General features: G+C 48.7%; 1 protein-coding gene across 1 annotated transcript in view; it reads right to left on the bottom strand.

Annotated features, from left to right (window-relative positions):
- Positions 1-9,211: 9,211 nt before the first annotated feature.
- The window catches only part of LOC116432959 (Sex combs reduced), a 45,448-nt gene continuing 40,453 nt past the window's right edge, over positions 9,212-14,206 (bottom strand). Inside the window, exon 2 of the mRNA XM_031990491.2 lies at positions 9,212-12,969. Within this exon, the coding sequence (XP_031846351.2) occupies positions 12,665-12,969 (305 nt within the window). The 3' untranslated portion in view covers positions 9,212-12,664. The remainder of the gene's footprint in view (positions 12,970-14,206) is intronic.

Here is a 14,206-nt window from a genome sequence, read left to right as displayed (position 1 = left end):
TAGAAGTGTTTTGAAGAGAGGATATTCTTCCAGAGTTAAGAGGCACTGTTAGTTTCAGTAAACTTGAGAGATCAATTTATTAAGGTATTTATGATCTCCGTTGGTCGAGAAAACGATTTTATTAAGAGCAATTCGTTACCTAGCGACAGTATCCTCCTCAAACAACCAATAAATAACGTTACTCGGAAGGGTAGCAAGGTTAAGTATCCGTTGTTTCATCATTAGCTCGGTAAATGCGCGGAAAGGGTTTCCAAGAAGCTTCTCAATCGGCGCTTCTGATTTATGGCCGAAACCCTTTTGCTCGAAATTTGCGACAAGGTCATGCAAATGCATCCGAAGCAATAACCGTACAAAAGAGGAGGATGTCCTTTGCATTTGGATCGCGTGCTACGCTCCTTTCAAACCGGAGAGACCCGTCCGTCCGATGGGAATGGGTTCGACTCGCTGGAAGCTTCCCCTAAAATTTTCTACCTCCGAGGTTCGACGCAACCTGGACGTCGTTGCGCATAAAGGAAAACATGCTGTTAACTGCTATCCCCTAAAGAAATGAATCTCGAAAAATTATCTTACGCCAAACAACAAGAATTTTTATTCAATCAATCGTATTAACAATTAAGTAGAACTATCACACAAACCATACTACGGTACTATCAATTATGTTTTTATTAAATGATTAGAGAAACGTTGCCGGTACGCAACGAGGGACAAGAAATGGTACGTCCGCGAGGATGGCACGCGAGCGCGACAGCAATTCGCACGACCGATAGATCGAATGGGGAATGTGGTGAAACGCGGCTTTAAGTCGGATTCGCAGCGTGACCCGTTATCCGCGCCGATGCTACGGAACGGTACTTTTCTCGAAAACAGAGTGCCGGCCGCTGTATAACCTCGCTCGAGAGCATAAATCAATTAAATTATAAATTACTATACAGAAGTTGAGCAAAACGACCACCTGTTGAGGACAGGGACGAGGAAGGTGGGACGAATGGGAACGGGGTGGGGGTAGCTATCTCGTAAATTCTCTGCCGCTGCCTCGCTGTATCCATGTGTAGAAGTGTTTACTCCTTACTTCCTCTCTTCTTTCATCGTGATCTCCTAGAATGTTATTTACGAGCCGCTCTTCTTGCCCTCGGTATTACGTTTGCGGTGTTAATTAGGGTGTCGCTCGTTCAATACCTAATTTCACCGGAGCGTTTCGAATCGTACGGGGGGCTGCTTTTTTCCTTCCCGCGAATTTATGGCTGCTACCTACCCGATGTCACCTGCTGCGTTTGCATAATTCTTTTCTGGAATTCCTCCCGCCCGTATCAACCCTTTGAACCACCCCTTTCGTAATTTATTCTTTCTTCGTTTTGCATATTATCACGATGGAAATACGAGTGCCCGGAATTTCTTATCTTCGTAATGCTTTATCGCGTTGCACTTACACTTTGATGCTCTAATTCAATAATACTATTATTTACTTATTATTCCTTTGTATTTCGGTATTGTTCCTGTAATATGAAATTGATACTTTTAATATTTTTCCACCAAACTTGTACATTTTTCTAAAGTACCCAACGCAACGTGAAATGAGTACAATAATGAAACAACTTAAATACCGTAATGTTTCTTGAAATTTCGTTTTGATACGAATACCCACGGGAAATCCACGAATTCTTCCGAAAGATCGCAACGTTCGGAATTCGTATTTTCGCGAGGGGCCGTTTATGTTTAAGCTTTGACGCGGATTTGGTAGATAAGCGTATAATTGGGAATGCGAAGAAAGTAGTAGGTAGGGACATTGAGAGCTGCCAGGGATGATTAATTCTCCTCGGAAAGCGCCAGACCCTTTGGAACTCGGTTGTAGCGCCCGTTCCACCCGTCTTCTCCCTCCTGCCGCCCTCCGCCAGCCCCTCGCCCTTTCGCTACAACCACCCCACGCCTCTCAACCCTCCGGTGCCGCTCTTACCGTCGGCAGACTTTCTCGTTTCGTTTGTTCTCTGCCCGTGTCATTCGTTATTACATCGTAGAAACTCGCGGATATTTGGAATTCCGAGTGACGTCTAAAGGCCGCCGTTGCTTTAACCGGTAACCCGGCTTCTTACCGCTAGCCTCTTTGTCTTTTCTCGCTTTTTCTCCTCGTTTCAGTTACTGTCACTCGTGTCCCTACCACGTTTCTTCTTCTCCCCTCCTCCTACTTCTATTTTCTAATGATTCCATTGGGTCGATGCACGTAGCCGCGGTTCCCTTGAATTCGGATTAACCCTTCACCCGGGTAACAGCGATAAAATTCCATTCAGCAATAACTTTTTTCATCCAACATTCCATTAATATGTCAATATAGGAACATACGTAAATTTCATATATAACACAAAAGTGTCTTAGATTCAAGAGACTTCGTTACACCTAACAATTTCAATCCACAAACTTTCATGCCCAAAACACTGATTCAAAAATCATATTTCAATTCCGCTCGCCGCTTCGGTATCAAATATCGACTACCCTATAATCGACACGAGACACCCACAGAAAATATTCTCGTTCCTCAGTTCCCTACGTATCTTCTCGTGAAGTCACTTCCAAAAAATCTTTCCGCCACATCTCGCCACGAAGCATCGGCTGTGTCCACTAAAGAAAACCCTGCGAAGTGCAAAGCGATAAAATTCGCTTGGTTCGAGGCACAAGCGGTGCCTCGTCCACGGCAACATCCCATCGCGATCCCGAGCGAGTTAAAAGTCCCTCGGAAGAGGGTCCACGGCTGCCAGCCATACGTCTCCGCGCAGGCATCGCGACGCGGCCGGACAGCCGCCGCGGTTTTCCCAAGCGGTGAGATTTTTCCGCGGCCGAGGACGCACGAATATCCGCCGGAGGAACGGGCAGCCGGTTGCCAGCGCGTCGGAGGAAAGAGTGCCCGCGATATCGCTGCCATTTGCATAAGGCTATCGTCTTTCCTTTGTTGCTGGCTCGCCTCCCACGTACGTGGCGAGGCTGTCACTCAGCTCTCGGGCCTCTCTCCTCGGCCTTCACTCACATCAGCCGCGGATCAGGGGCTCTCCTCTCTATCTGCCTGGTCGTTTCTTTCTTTCCTCTGGTCGCCCCCTCCCCAACCCCGTTTGTCCCGAACGGTTCGCTAAGTTCCTCTCTTTCCACCTTTCCTCCTCTTTGCTCCTCGTCTCCGTCCGTTCGATTCCAAACCCTCCCTATAGAGAACGATCGTACACCCTGTCTTCGCTACCTTGCCCGCATTCCTGCATACAATTACACGGGGCTGCGCTTATGCATTTCGTGCGTAACGCTCGGTGACTTTCGACGCGAGACGAGGACAAGAGCGAAGCCGGAGAGCAGCCAGCTCTCCGCCGTGTTCGGCAGCAGCCCCGTCCCGGCCGGCGCTGCGGCCGCTCTCAGCTCGGCTCGGCCTGATGGGGCTGGGTCGCCGCTGTTACCCGGCTTGAAAAATATCGGCTCGCGGCGCGCATTTTTAACCAGCTTCCGCGTTTTTTAGCGTCCGCCTCGTTTCGCCCCGGCGTACGAGTCACTCGGCCGCGGGAGACTGATGCCGAGCATCGGGGAACGTCGATTTTCACCGTAATTATTTCGCGGCTCCGGCAGCGTGGACTTTCTTTCTTTTTCGCGTCGCGATCACCGATAGAATCGCGCGGTTGCATTAACAAGCAATTCGCCGCAACGATGTTGCTCGTCGGCTGACCACGGTGCCCGGATAATGACGCTTCGTCGCATTAATCCCTCTTCCTTTTCGTTTTTCATCGGAGCGTAAACATGTAGGTGAGTTATTAGCCGGTAACAAGGTAGCAAGCTGCTCGGAAATTATCCGGGTGAAATCGAGTTTGCTCGGTGGGACGGGAACTCAATGTTTCGGAGCTTCGACGTATTTTATTCTCACCTACCGACGCGCACAATTTTCGAGCGACCGGTGTAACGTTTAGCGACCGCTCAGACTGGATGTCGGCAATTTTTGGGCGGACGCGCGACACGGCGGGCGTTTATGATTCCGGTGGTCCCGGGGTGCTCGGAGTAGTATTAAACTAAGTAGCTGGACGAATGCAACCGGTGGCCCACGACGTTGGCGGATCGTGTGTCGATGACTATCGCGGCTCGCTGCCAAATCGGGTAACTCGGTCAAACGTTCCAGCTACGCGGGGATTTACATACAAATTGAAGCAGCGCGGAGCGTATCGATCGCGGCTGCGAAATATGGTAATGCCGCGGCTATGGCCGCCGGCCATCGATGAGTTCGGGAAACGTGCTCGGCAAATTGAATCGCACTTGCCGCGGCCGCGCGCAGCGTCTTTTGTTCACCAGGTACCGGGTAACTTGTCTTTCCTCGCGTTCATTGGGCCGCGCAATTAAAAGATGACGACGGCGCGGAGAATGAGAATATTCTGAAATGAAATATTTCAAACTTGTCACACTACATACTCGGAACGCGAAGCGTTGAGTATTTGAAATTTCACATTTGAAAACTTGTAAAATCGAATATTAGATATTTGAAATTGGAGAACTCGAATACCGAAAATTTTGAATGCTTCGAAAAATTACAAATTTGAAGTTTAAAACATCGCACTCTACTTTCCCAATAAGCATCGCTACCGTCACTTTCATCCATCATCCCAAGCTCCAAAGCACACAGCACGCAAAACCAACTCCACAAACACCAGCCAACGACCCGTACCCTGAATTTCACCGCAAACCGGCAAACTCCGTCCTCCGACCGAGCATCCGAGGAGTAACCAACGGCGACACCTCGCCGGCCGGCAACAAAGCCCGCAGACCAAGCAGATTTTCGCCGTGAAGAATTTTTTCCTGGACGCGGCACCGGTGCGCCGGGCGTCAAGACAAGAATCTCGACGTTATGGCCGGGACAGCCGATCAAAACGTTCGGCCCGAATCAACCGCGTATCGCAAAACGCGCAAAACAAGGGTCCTCTCCCCGCCGATCTCTCCCGCGGAGCGATCCGCGGCCGGGTCCTCTCTCCGTGGTTTCGCGTAGGAGCCGGGTGTCCGCGCGGGTCGTCCGGTGGCTGGGTCCGTCGCAATCCTAACCGGGGATGGAATGGAATGGACACGGCGGGTCGCTGGTGGACCGGCAAGGGGCGGCAGGGGGGGAACGGAGGTTTGCGCGCGGGGACCTAAGGCCGAGACCGCATTAATAAAACATTAAGGTTTTGCGGACGATGTATCGATGTAGTGTTTATATTATCTTCTTTGATGTCGACATGTGAATTGGACAGATTTGTTATTCAGACTCCGTACATAAAAGTGGTGAAGTCTTGCTCCGCTCCGTTTGTGGACAGGACTGGACGGCCACGACCACGACGACGACTGACTGCCCGCCGGACACGGGTCAGAACGGAACGAACAAACGCGGGGACGCGCGGACCCCGGATAGACGGGCCCACGGACGGTCAGACGGACGGACGGACGGACGGACGGCCTGCTTCCCAAGTCTCCTCTCTTCTGGTTCCTTGCGTCGCCTGTCACTCAACGCGATCTAAGGGGATACCCGGGCAGCGGGATACAGGAGGGCCCGCCGCCTCCCCCGGCCCACGGTACCGAGCTACGGAAAAACTGACACCGGCCGAGACCGCGTTAGAACTTTCCCAAACGCGGATCATCGGCTGCGCGTCTACCGACCGCTTCCTGTTAATGGGTTAGTCCAGACCGCTATGGGAAACCACTTTTTACCGGCCACGCGGAAATCATGGACAATTGAATCCGGTGTCTTTTTGCGCCGGGGCTCGCCGGGCTGATGTCTCTTCTAGCTTGCCGCCTTGGTCGCTTTTGTGGCGAGGATCGCGCTTCGTTTGGGTGCGGTTGGATGTCTGGATGATGACGGAGCTGGTTGAGATTATGGTTCAGAGATAGAAAATGATTTTATTTAGATTTATGGGAGTGCGGTTAGCTGGCGCTTGTTCCTTTGGTTATAGAGGATGCTTTGAATTTGGGTAGCTTGATCGTTCGATTGTTTCCTGTGTTCGAGACTTGTATTTTTGGCAGTGTAGAAGCTATTTTAAACTTTGGAGAGCGATTGTTCAGTTATATACAGATTCATTGCTATAAGTGTTTCAAATTCGCTAGTTCTGTCAGCGTGAATCAACGTTCACCAGTGTTGAATATCAAACGACGGAAACATTGCAACTGGAAATTACAAGATTTTAATGATGTTTCTTTTGTGTTCGATACCGAAGTCGTAGAATGATTTTGGAAGAGCCACGAAGCTTAGCAGCGCTCCACGTGCGACTGGTCGCTCGGCGGTATTCTCGAGGAACGCGCGGTATCGAGTCTCGTCTCTTCGATGTCGAGAGCTCTCCCGCCGTGTCCCCTCCTCTGAACTCGGCACCGTGATCCCGAACCTTGACTCTTCATTAATCACCCCGCGGTATCAATGACTGACTGAGTGACTGACGCCAGCGAGAGAGGTATTATATACCTACGCGCGCCGTTCGCGCGAGACGGTCGCGCTTTCCGCCGCGAGTTTTCCTGCGCGAGCGGCCCGCCCGCTGGAAAAGGATCGCGACGCGATTTCCTCGCAGCACCCCCCGCCCGCCGGAATTTTCTGCCGAGTTCTCAATGAAAATTCCTCTATTCGAGGGACTGCGGGGCGGAACGGGGGGACATTTCGGGGTTTCTTGCGTCGGTGTCCCGCGAAGGGGGAGAATCCATTAAGCACGGGACACGGCGATAGATGGAACGCCGGCTTTCGGTTGGGGTCATCGTTTGATAGCTTTAGGAACCGTTTCTTGTTCGGCTTTATTGGATTTAGATACTGTACCGTTCTTCTTTGGATTATTTGTGATTCAGATTAATCGTCCCCGCGTTTTAAGTATTCCTCTTTTTGGATCGACTGCAGGCGGATGCGCGGAGGATTCTGTCGATCCGCGACACTCGTGTTTTCGTGTTCAACTGCGTACTGTTGCTTTAATTATTATTTAGTATTTGTAATCTCGGATCTTCAGTGAAAGGATAGACGCTTTTATACGATCCGATTTTCTGTGTTAATCTTGCTAACTCTATTGAAACTATTACGTTAGAATGTGCAACTCAGAAATCAACTTAATTCTACATATACATTCTATATTCAGATTCAACGTTCATTTCCACGATAAACCGTACAAAGATACGCAAAGTCTCACTTCCGACGAAGAACAAAGGCTTGAACGTCCTCGTTCCCCTGAAACGGAGTCGCTCTAACAAGCAAAATAAATGTCATTTCGCGAGTGATCGTCCAAACAAGATCTAATCAATTATTCGCCGTGCTCACGGTCATTTCGCTGGTAGCAATTTCGTTGGACAACCTGTACAGGCTGCCACCGTCGTCGTTGCTCTAAATCACGGAGTACAGCCCAGCACGGGTGGCAATCACCGATTCACGATTACGCGTGGAAGCCGTTGGATCCGGCGAAACGGAAAGAATCGATAATTCAACGGCGCCGGAGTCGGTTCGCCGGTCTATCGTTACGATCTGGACAACGAAAGTCACGGCCGTCGAGGCGCAACGATAGGAGAAACGCGGGGACGAGAGAGACACGAACAGAGAAGGAGCAAAAGAGTCGGCTCACTCAGCGGACCGATCGAATCTGCGACGTCATCGTCGGTAGCATGGTGAACCACGGCGAACCGCGCGCCGCTGGAGAAAAGAGAGGCTCGCTCTCGCGAGAGGATCGTGACTTGCGTCCAGGCCTTGTCTTCTCTTGTCTCCTTGTTACACGACTCCTGTCCGTTTCGGTAGTTTTCGAGGGTGTGAGGCTGCTTTATCACAAGCGACCCCCCGCTGTTGTCACGCGATCTTATCGGCACGGCTCGATTCCGGCCGCTCACGAACTCCACGATCGCCGATCCCCGATCGATCCCTCCGTTCTCGAGACACGCTGATTCTCTTTTAATTGAATGTAAGAGGATGCGGCTGTCGGTTCTGATTTCTTTTTCGTCGAATCTCTCTCTTGATTCGTTTGATACTGAAATTTTCGTGTCACTAATCAGTGGGCTATTCCGAACGATCGCCCCGGTGATTGTCGATGCAGTTTTAATTGTACGTGGGAGGTATACGCTGTTGGTTTAGTTCTTTAGTGCTTCCATTTGAAATATTTAAGGTTCGAAATTGGAAACAGTTGTGTATTGCTTTTTCATTGGACTCGTGTCAATGTATTTTCTTTTTTCTTAAGATAGTTCGTAATTACTAGAATATTTATTGCAGGAAACATGACTAGAAGAGTATCGTAGAAAATTACTAAAATTTCTTGAAATCTATCTTCATCGGAAGGTCTGTTATTAAGATTGAATGACAGTGATAGGAGAAATCAGAGGAGTAATTGAACAATCAATCATTTTCTAAACGTACTCGTTGAAACTATTATATTTTTTCCAGGACGCGATTAGCCTCCGGTATTACCGGCAATTACGAATAATCCCGACGATGGAGGTCGGTATCCGATTGAAATTAAGACTGGCTTGAACGCGGCCAATTAAAGAACGATCTTCGGAGACCAGTGTCTCGAGAGGAGAGTCCTCCGCGCGCGACTGATAACCCCCGGCCGGGCATCGCTCGATCTTTCGACTCCGGGAATGTTATCGGCAGCCGTGGAATTTATGTAAACACATAACAATTATCGGTTTACGAGCCGGCGGTAATTAACACGATTTTTATGCGTCGCCGTTGGTCGTTCGCGTTCCGTTTGTTCCGACCATTAACGAGCAATTCATAAAGCGTTATCTCTAAAGAAACGGCCCCGTTATCGCTTAATGCGCAACATTTATTGTAATTGAAACAAACTCTGGCCCTCCTCGCCGCGATACCCTCGAAAAAACAATCTGCGTAATCCCGGCTGTAAACAGTGAATATTTTCGTGCCGGTTTCGAATGTATCGGCGCGGCGTTTCATCTTGCAAGCCGTTCCGCGAGTAAACTTATGAAAGATACGGTCGGTGCAATTAAACTTTGATTAATCTCAAGGCTGCTTACATTTATTTTTATACAGTGCTATTGTTCATCTCTGCTCGAGGAATGCAGAAACGAAGATCGTTCGATCGTTCCATAAAATCGCGTCGACTTTCGAGCTGACGATTATATAATTGTCTTTGCAGCGAAATTATCGTCGCTTTGTTGAAAAGTTCGTTACGTTTACCAGCGGGATATCGCGGAATTCATTGAGATCTTTTGTTCCGTTCGTAGAGGACAGGATGTTCGAAGGAAGTGATTCGCAAAGCTGTGATTCTGTACGTCATACCATTTAATAATTACAATTTAAATTATATAATTATACGACCTTACGCGTACGGTGCTCTAGGTTACGTAGATGTAATAAGTAGGTATTTTTAGTTAGACTATTACGTATATTACATGGAATGAAGTAACATTTGAGTTTTGACGCTACACGAACGTAATACTTGAGCTTAATTTAATGTTGGAGAACGCATCCTTCGCACCTGACGAGTAAACAGCTATCAGTTTCTTTTTTTTTTTCTTCATCCTAATCTTCTCCTGCTTCTTCATCTCCGTCTTCCCCTCGTATTCTTTATATTTTCTTTTCCCCTTCACGTCGAAACCCGGTTTCCCATTCTCGCGGACGCGAGCGACGCGATCGACACCGACGATCGACAGCGGAACGCGATAGTCGTCCGCGAGTTTTCTCGATCCTCGCCGTCGCGTTTCTTCGTCTGCCCACCCCAACCCCCGCCCACCCCAACCCCCCAGAACTCGTTGGAAAACGCGGAAACACCGAACGTATTCGCATTCATAGGTACGGAACGTGTTTGTACGACACGCGGCGTGAACAACAAAAAAAAATAATAATAATAACGAAACAAATAAAATACAAATATTAACACTGGACCAAGTCATTAGCAACAGGCTCACTCTCAATAGAATAATAGCGATAATATCAATAATTTTCAATAATCATAATAATATTAATAATAATAATAATAATAATAATATTAATAATAATATTAATAATAATAATTAGAATCCTCACTATTCTTTTATTTAAATATCCCTACAGGCGTGCCAGGCGATAACGAAGGAACACCGAGCGTCAATTGTCTCGACACGTCTAAAACGCTTCTCTAATTCGCGTCCGGTGATATCACATTAAGAAAAAAAAAACAAAAATAGAAAAAGATAAAGAATGAAAGAAAGCGATTAATAATTAAGTTTCCTTGCTCGCGAAGCCCGCGGTGCGCTGGTTTCCCCCTCTTTTTATCGGTCGGCAGAAACGAGAAAAGAATTCGTGGAATCGGCCTCGTTCGTTAACGCCTCGTACGATAATAACGTCGTTCAATATCGTGTTGTCGTATATTCAATAGCTATGTACAATTCAACATTAGCCTAACCCTTAAAATCTCTTTCTTTTTTTCCGCCACTGTCCGCTCTCTCGCCACTCGCGACGCTTCATCTATCTATCTTTCTTTCTCTCTCTCTCTCTCGCCCTTTCTCTCGATCCCTCTCGCTCTGCCACACTCTCACACCGAATATTCTCAATAATATACTTTTTTTTTTGTTTCTTTTAGATCCCTGTATTCTTCCGAATTTGCTTCGCGTTATCGCGCGGTTCGGCACACCTTTCGACAAAGCGCGTAAACCGACCGGCCAGCTACGCCCGTCTCGTCGTCGGTTTACTTCGTATCACAAGATAACCAATTAACGCGCCTCGCACCGCGAACACACTATCTAAAATTCATTTACACCGCCTGCCGTTTCGTTCGATCAGAGCCGCCGAGCGGGACTTCCCGGTTCCTCCGTCTCCTCGAAGGTAACTTTCTTTCCTTTTTTATTTTTACTCGAATACGCGGGCACGTGTCGCGTGCGTAGTGCCTGTGCGCAGCGAAGCGGCGGACGCATGCGTCGCCGCCATTGCGTTTAATCTTCGGAGCTCCGACTCTCGACAAGTTCTCATAACTTCTATCTCAAGGTCTGTACATTTTTTTTACAAAATAACGAAATATTCGATGGTTCAAATTACATAGGATTCTGTTCTCAAGTAATCAACGAGATCACGGCTTCCCTGGAAGTCTCAGAACTTCATTTATTCTCCGTTAATCGAGCAATGGTACTCTCCTTTCGACGTAGCTATCTCAAAATCAAACGTCTTAGGCGATTCTATTTACAACAATTGCCAATGTCCTGTTTTCAAAACAATTCCAACCGTCATACACGATCAGAACCTGTCGTTCGACGGAACCAGCGCAAGAAAGAAATGTCTGAGAAGAGGAACAGGGTGTGCCGGTTAAAATCACGACGAATTTCTCCGTCGAAGCGCAGCTTTACAGTTTCAGGACAAGGTAACAGGCTCCGGGTCGATTCGGCTGAACGCGTCGCGGCGCTCGAGCGTCGCCGATCCGGCCGCCATCATCGATCGTTTCCCTTATTCCCGAGGAACACCCGTTGCGCGCCTGCTCGGCCATCAGCATTTACCACCGAGAACGCGGAACGTTGCGCGGCAGCCTCTATCGGCTGAAACGGCAGAGAACAGATCGAGTATTGATAGGCACCTTACGTACTACGAAGTTGGAGACTTTAACGTGCACATAGAAACGACGCTTCGCCGGGGGAGACCGCGCCGCGCCCGCGAGCGCCGCGCAATCCTCCCCGACGAACACGCTCGGAGAGACAGTTTCGTCGTAATATTTCTTGTTCTCATCGTCGAACGAGCGAAAGAAGAGAAAGGGGGAATTGGAAGAGGAAACAAGGAGCTGTAAGTACATCAGCGCATCTCGTCGAACCTTTCGTCCGTCGGAGGAAAACAGGAAAGGGGGGTCGGGGGACAGGGGACGGTTGGGTGGAAGTGATTCAAAGGATGCGAAACAGTGCGCAGGCAAGATAATTAATCAATTATCCGTTCCCGAACGAATTAATTACTCGGACCGCTAAATTCTACGCCTTAAGCTACTATGATTCGGTTTCGTCTCACCCGCTGAGGTGGCCGCTCGCCGGCAGTCGTTACTTCGCGATCTAGTCGGCGGCGAGGGCCCCTCGGAGCGCGTCCAGTCCATTTAATCGGGCGCACGGCGCGTGCTTGCAGACTATTCTCCGCGGCTTCCCTTCGGCTTCGAGTAGTCCGTGGTTCGTGGCGGCGGACTCTGAACTCTATTCTCTTAGCTCCCCGGAGGAAGCCAGTCGAAAGACGTTAGCCCCGAGAAGATTGGATCTTCTTCTTCGCAAAGGTCGTTCGATTTCGAAACAAACAAAAAAGAAAAAAAAAAGAAAAAGAGAGAGATAGGAAGAAGGTAAGAATGCCAGGGGCAACGAGTCAATCCGAAACGAAAGTCTGGAAGCCTATGGCAAAAAGGTTTGTGGGACCGCTTTGCCTCTGTGGCAACGACTCCACCGTCAATGGTTTTGACGAGGATGAGGACCAAGGGAAAAAAGACGACACAGGCTGAGAGGAGGACAGACAAGGGAGGATGAAGAAGTACAAATTCCGGTTGACGAGTGACAATCCGTCGTTGGGCCTGTGTCGGAGACCTCGGTGTACCACTGGGAACCGCCACGTGTCCTACTGGAAGCGAAGTTGGTCCCGTCACGGCCCGTCGCCTGGCCGCGTCACGTGACAGCGATCAGCGTCGGCGACGGGGGAGGGGGGAGGAAAAGCCGTTTAGAAGTTCTGCTCGCCGTACATCCCGGGGAACCGGACAGCGTGTGCTCCGAGCTCGGCGGGCGAGAACTCGTCCTATGTGGCCAAGTGCGCGAACTGGCCTGGGTGGGGCGCGAACTGGTAAGGGTGGCCGTACGGCGACATGTGGTACGGCACAATGTTCATGCTCGCCATCTTGTGCTCCTTTTTCCACTTCATCCGCCGATTCTGGAACCAGATCTTGATCTGACGTTCCGTCAGGCAGAGGGCGTGCGCGATCTCGATGCGACGCCGCCTCGTCAGGTAGCGGTTGAAGTGGAACTCCTTCTCCAGCTCCAGCGTCTGGTACCTGGTGTACGACGTCCTCTGCCGTTTCGTCTCGCCGTTCGCGTTCACCGTGCCTGGAATACGAATTTTGCGAGTTAGAGAGTGGACTATGCGCTGCGTTTTGGGGAGGATTATTTTGTTCACCCATCTCGTTCAAGAACCTTAACACGTTAAGGGTGAGGCACTGATAACCGATGCTTCTGAATTGTTTAGTAACAATCGTAACACGCGAGATGTCGAATGAAAATGGTTAACATAGATAAGCTGATAATAGTGTAATGCAAGGATTGTAATAATTGCTCCTGTTTCTGTTTGATACGAAAATAAGTTTATGGAAAGACAGTTTCGTGGTTAACGTGTTAACTTGACTGTCGTGATATATAAGTGACGAGTTTACGAACAGGAATATTAAAGATTCTTTCTTTAAATTAGAGTTTTGTTTTTCTGTAATGAAAGGTAGCTAATCTGATTTGGATCGAAAGTAAAATGTGTTCGGAAGGCGTTCTTCGTGATGAATGCTTCGCAATCATGGGGACTTGAATCTCCGATGGTTATCGTGAAAAATCGATTATTGAATTATACGAAGAAAGTACTGGACACCTGCTGCACGAACGAACGCCGAGGAAAGTGACGACATTTCCTGCCGGTCGAAGCAGGTTGCCTAGAATTATCGGCTGCCGTCTGATAACCCGCGTGGCCGGTTGTCGAACGTATCAGACGGACATTCCCTCTGGAACCAGTAACCAGCTCGCACCCAACCGGAACTATGTTGAATTGAATTCCGCAGCGTATGCGGTCGATCGCAATCCGTGGGACAATTTAACCTTCGTATTTTAACACGTTCGACGCGCGTCAACGAATTCGTGTTACTAGCAACTAGTCCTGCTCGATTGGAAAGTTCTCGTTTCTATCCTGTGGAATTTTACCATTGATCGGCTGCTCCGTGGAGAGTTGACAGTTGTCTGGCTGAATTGAACTTCCATTACAATGTCCAATCGTTAAACATTGAAACTCGAGAATCTTCAACTACTACTTGTTCAATAAAAAGCAATACATACAAAAAACACAATAAATACGATGAATACCATTTAAAAAAAGTGTACCGAACAGAGCAAAGAATTAATGACATTAAAGATAGAAAGGTCGTAGGTCTAAAGTAACCTCGAGACTGTTCCGAAGATCTAACCATACTGCTTGAACCACGTGTTCCGTCAAATTGTTTAAAAACTCTCGAGAAGAACTGTCCACGGAGGGTCCACGGTGTCCCCAGGACGAGACACAGGTTGTATCTACGTCAGCGGGACACGGATA

Source organism: Nomia melanderi, chromosome 5 (genome assembly GCF_051020985.1).
Source record: "Nomia melanderi isolate GNS246 chromosome 5, iyNomMela1, whole genome shotgun sequence".
Taxonomy (NCBI): domain Eukaryota; kingdom Metazoa; phylum Arthropoda; class Insecta; order Hymenoptera; family Halictidae; genus Nomia; species Nomia melanderi.
The sequence above is the reverse complement of the archived record's forward strand: the minus strand, read 5'-3'. Positions and strand labels throughout refer to the sequence as shown.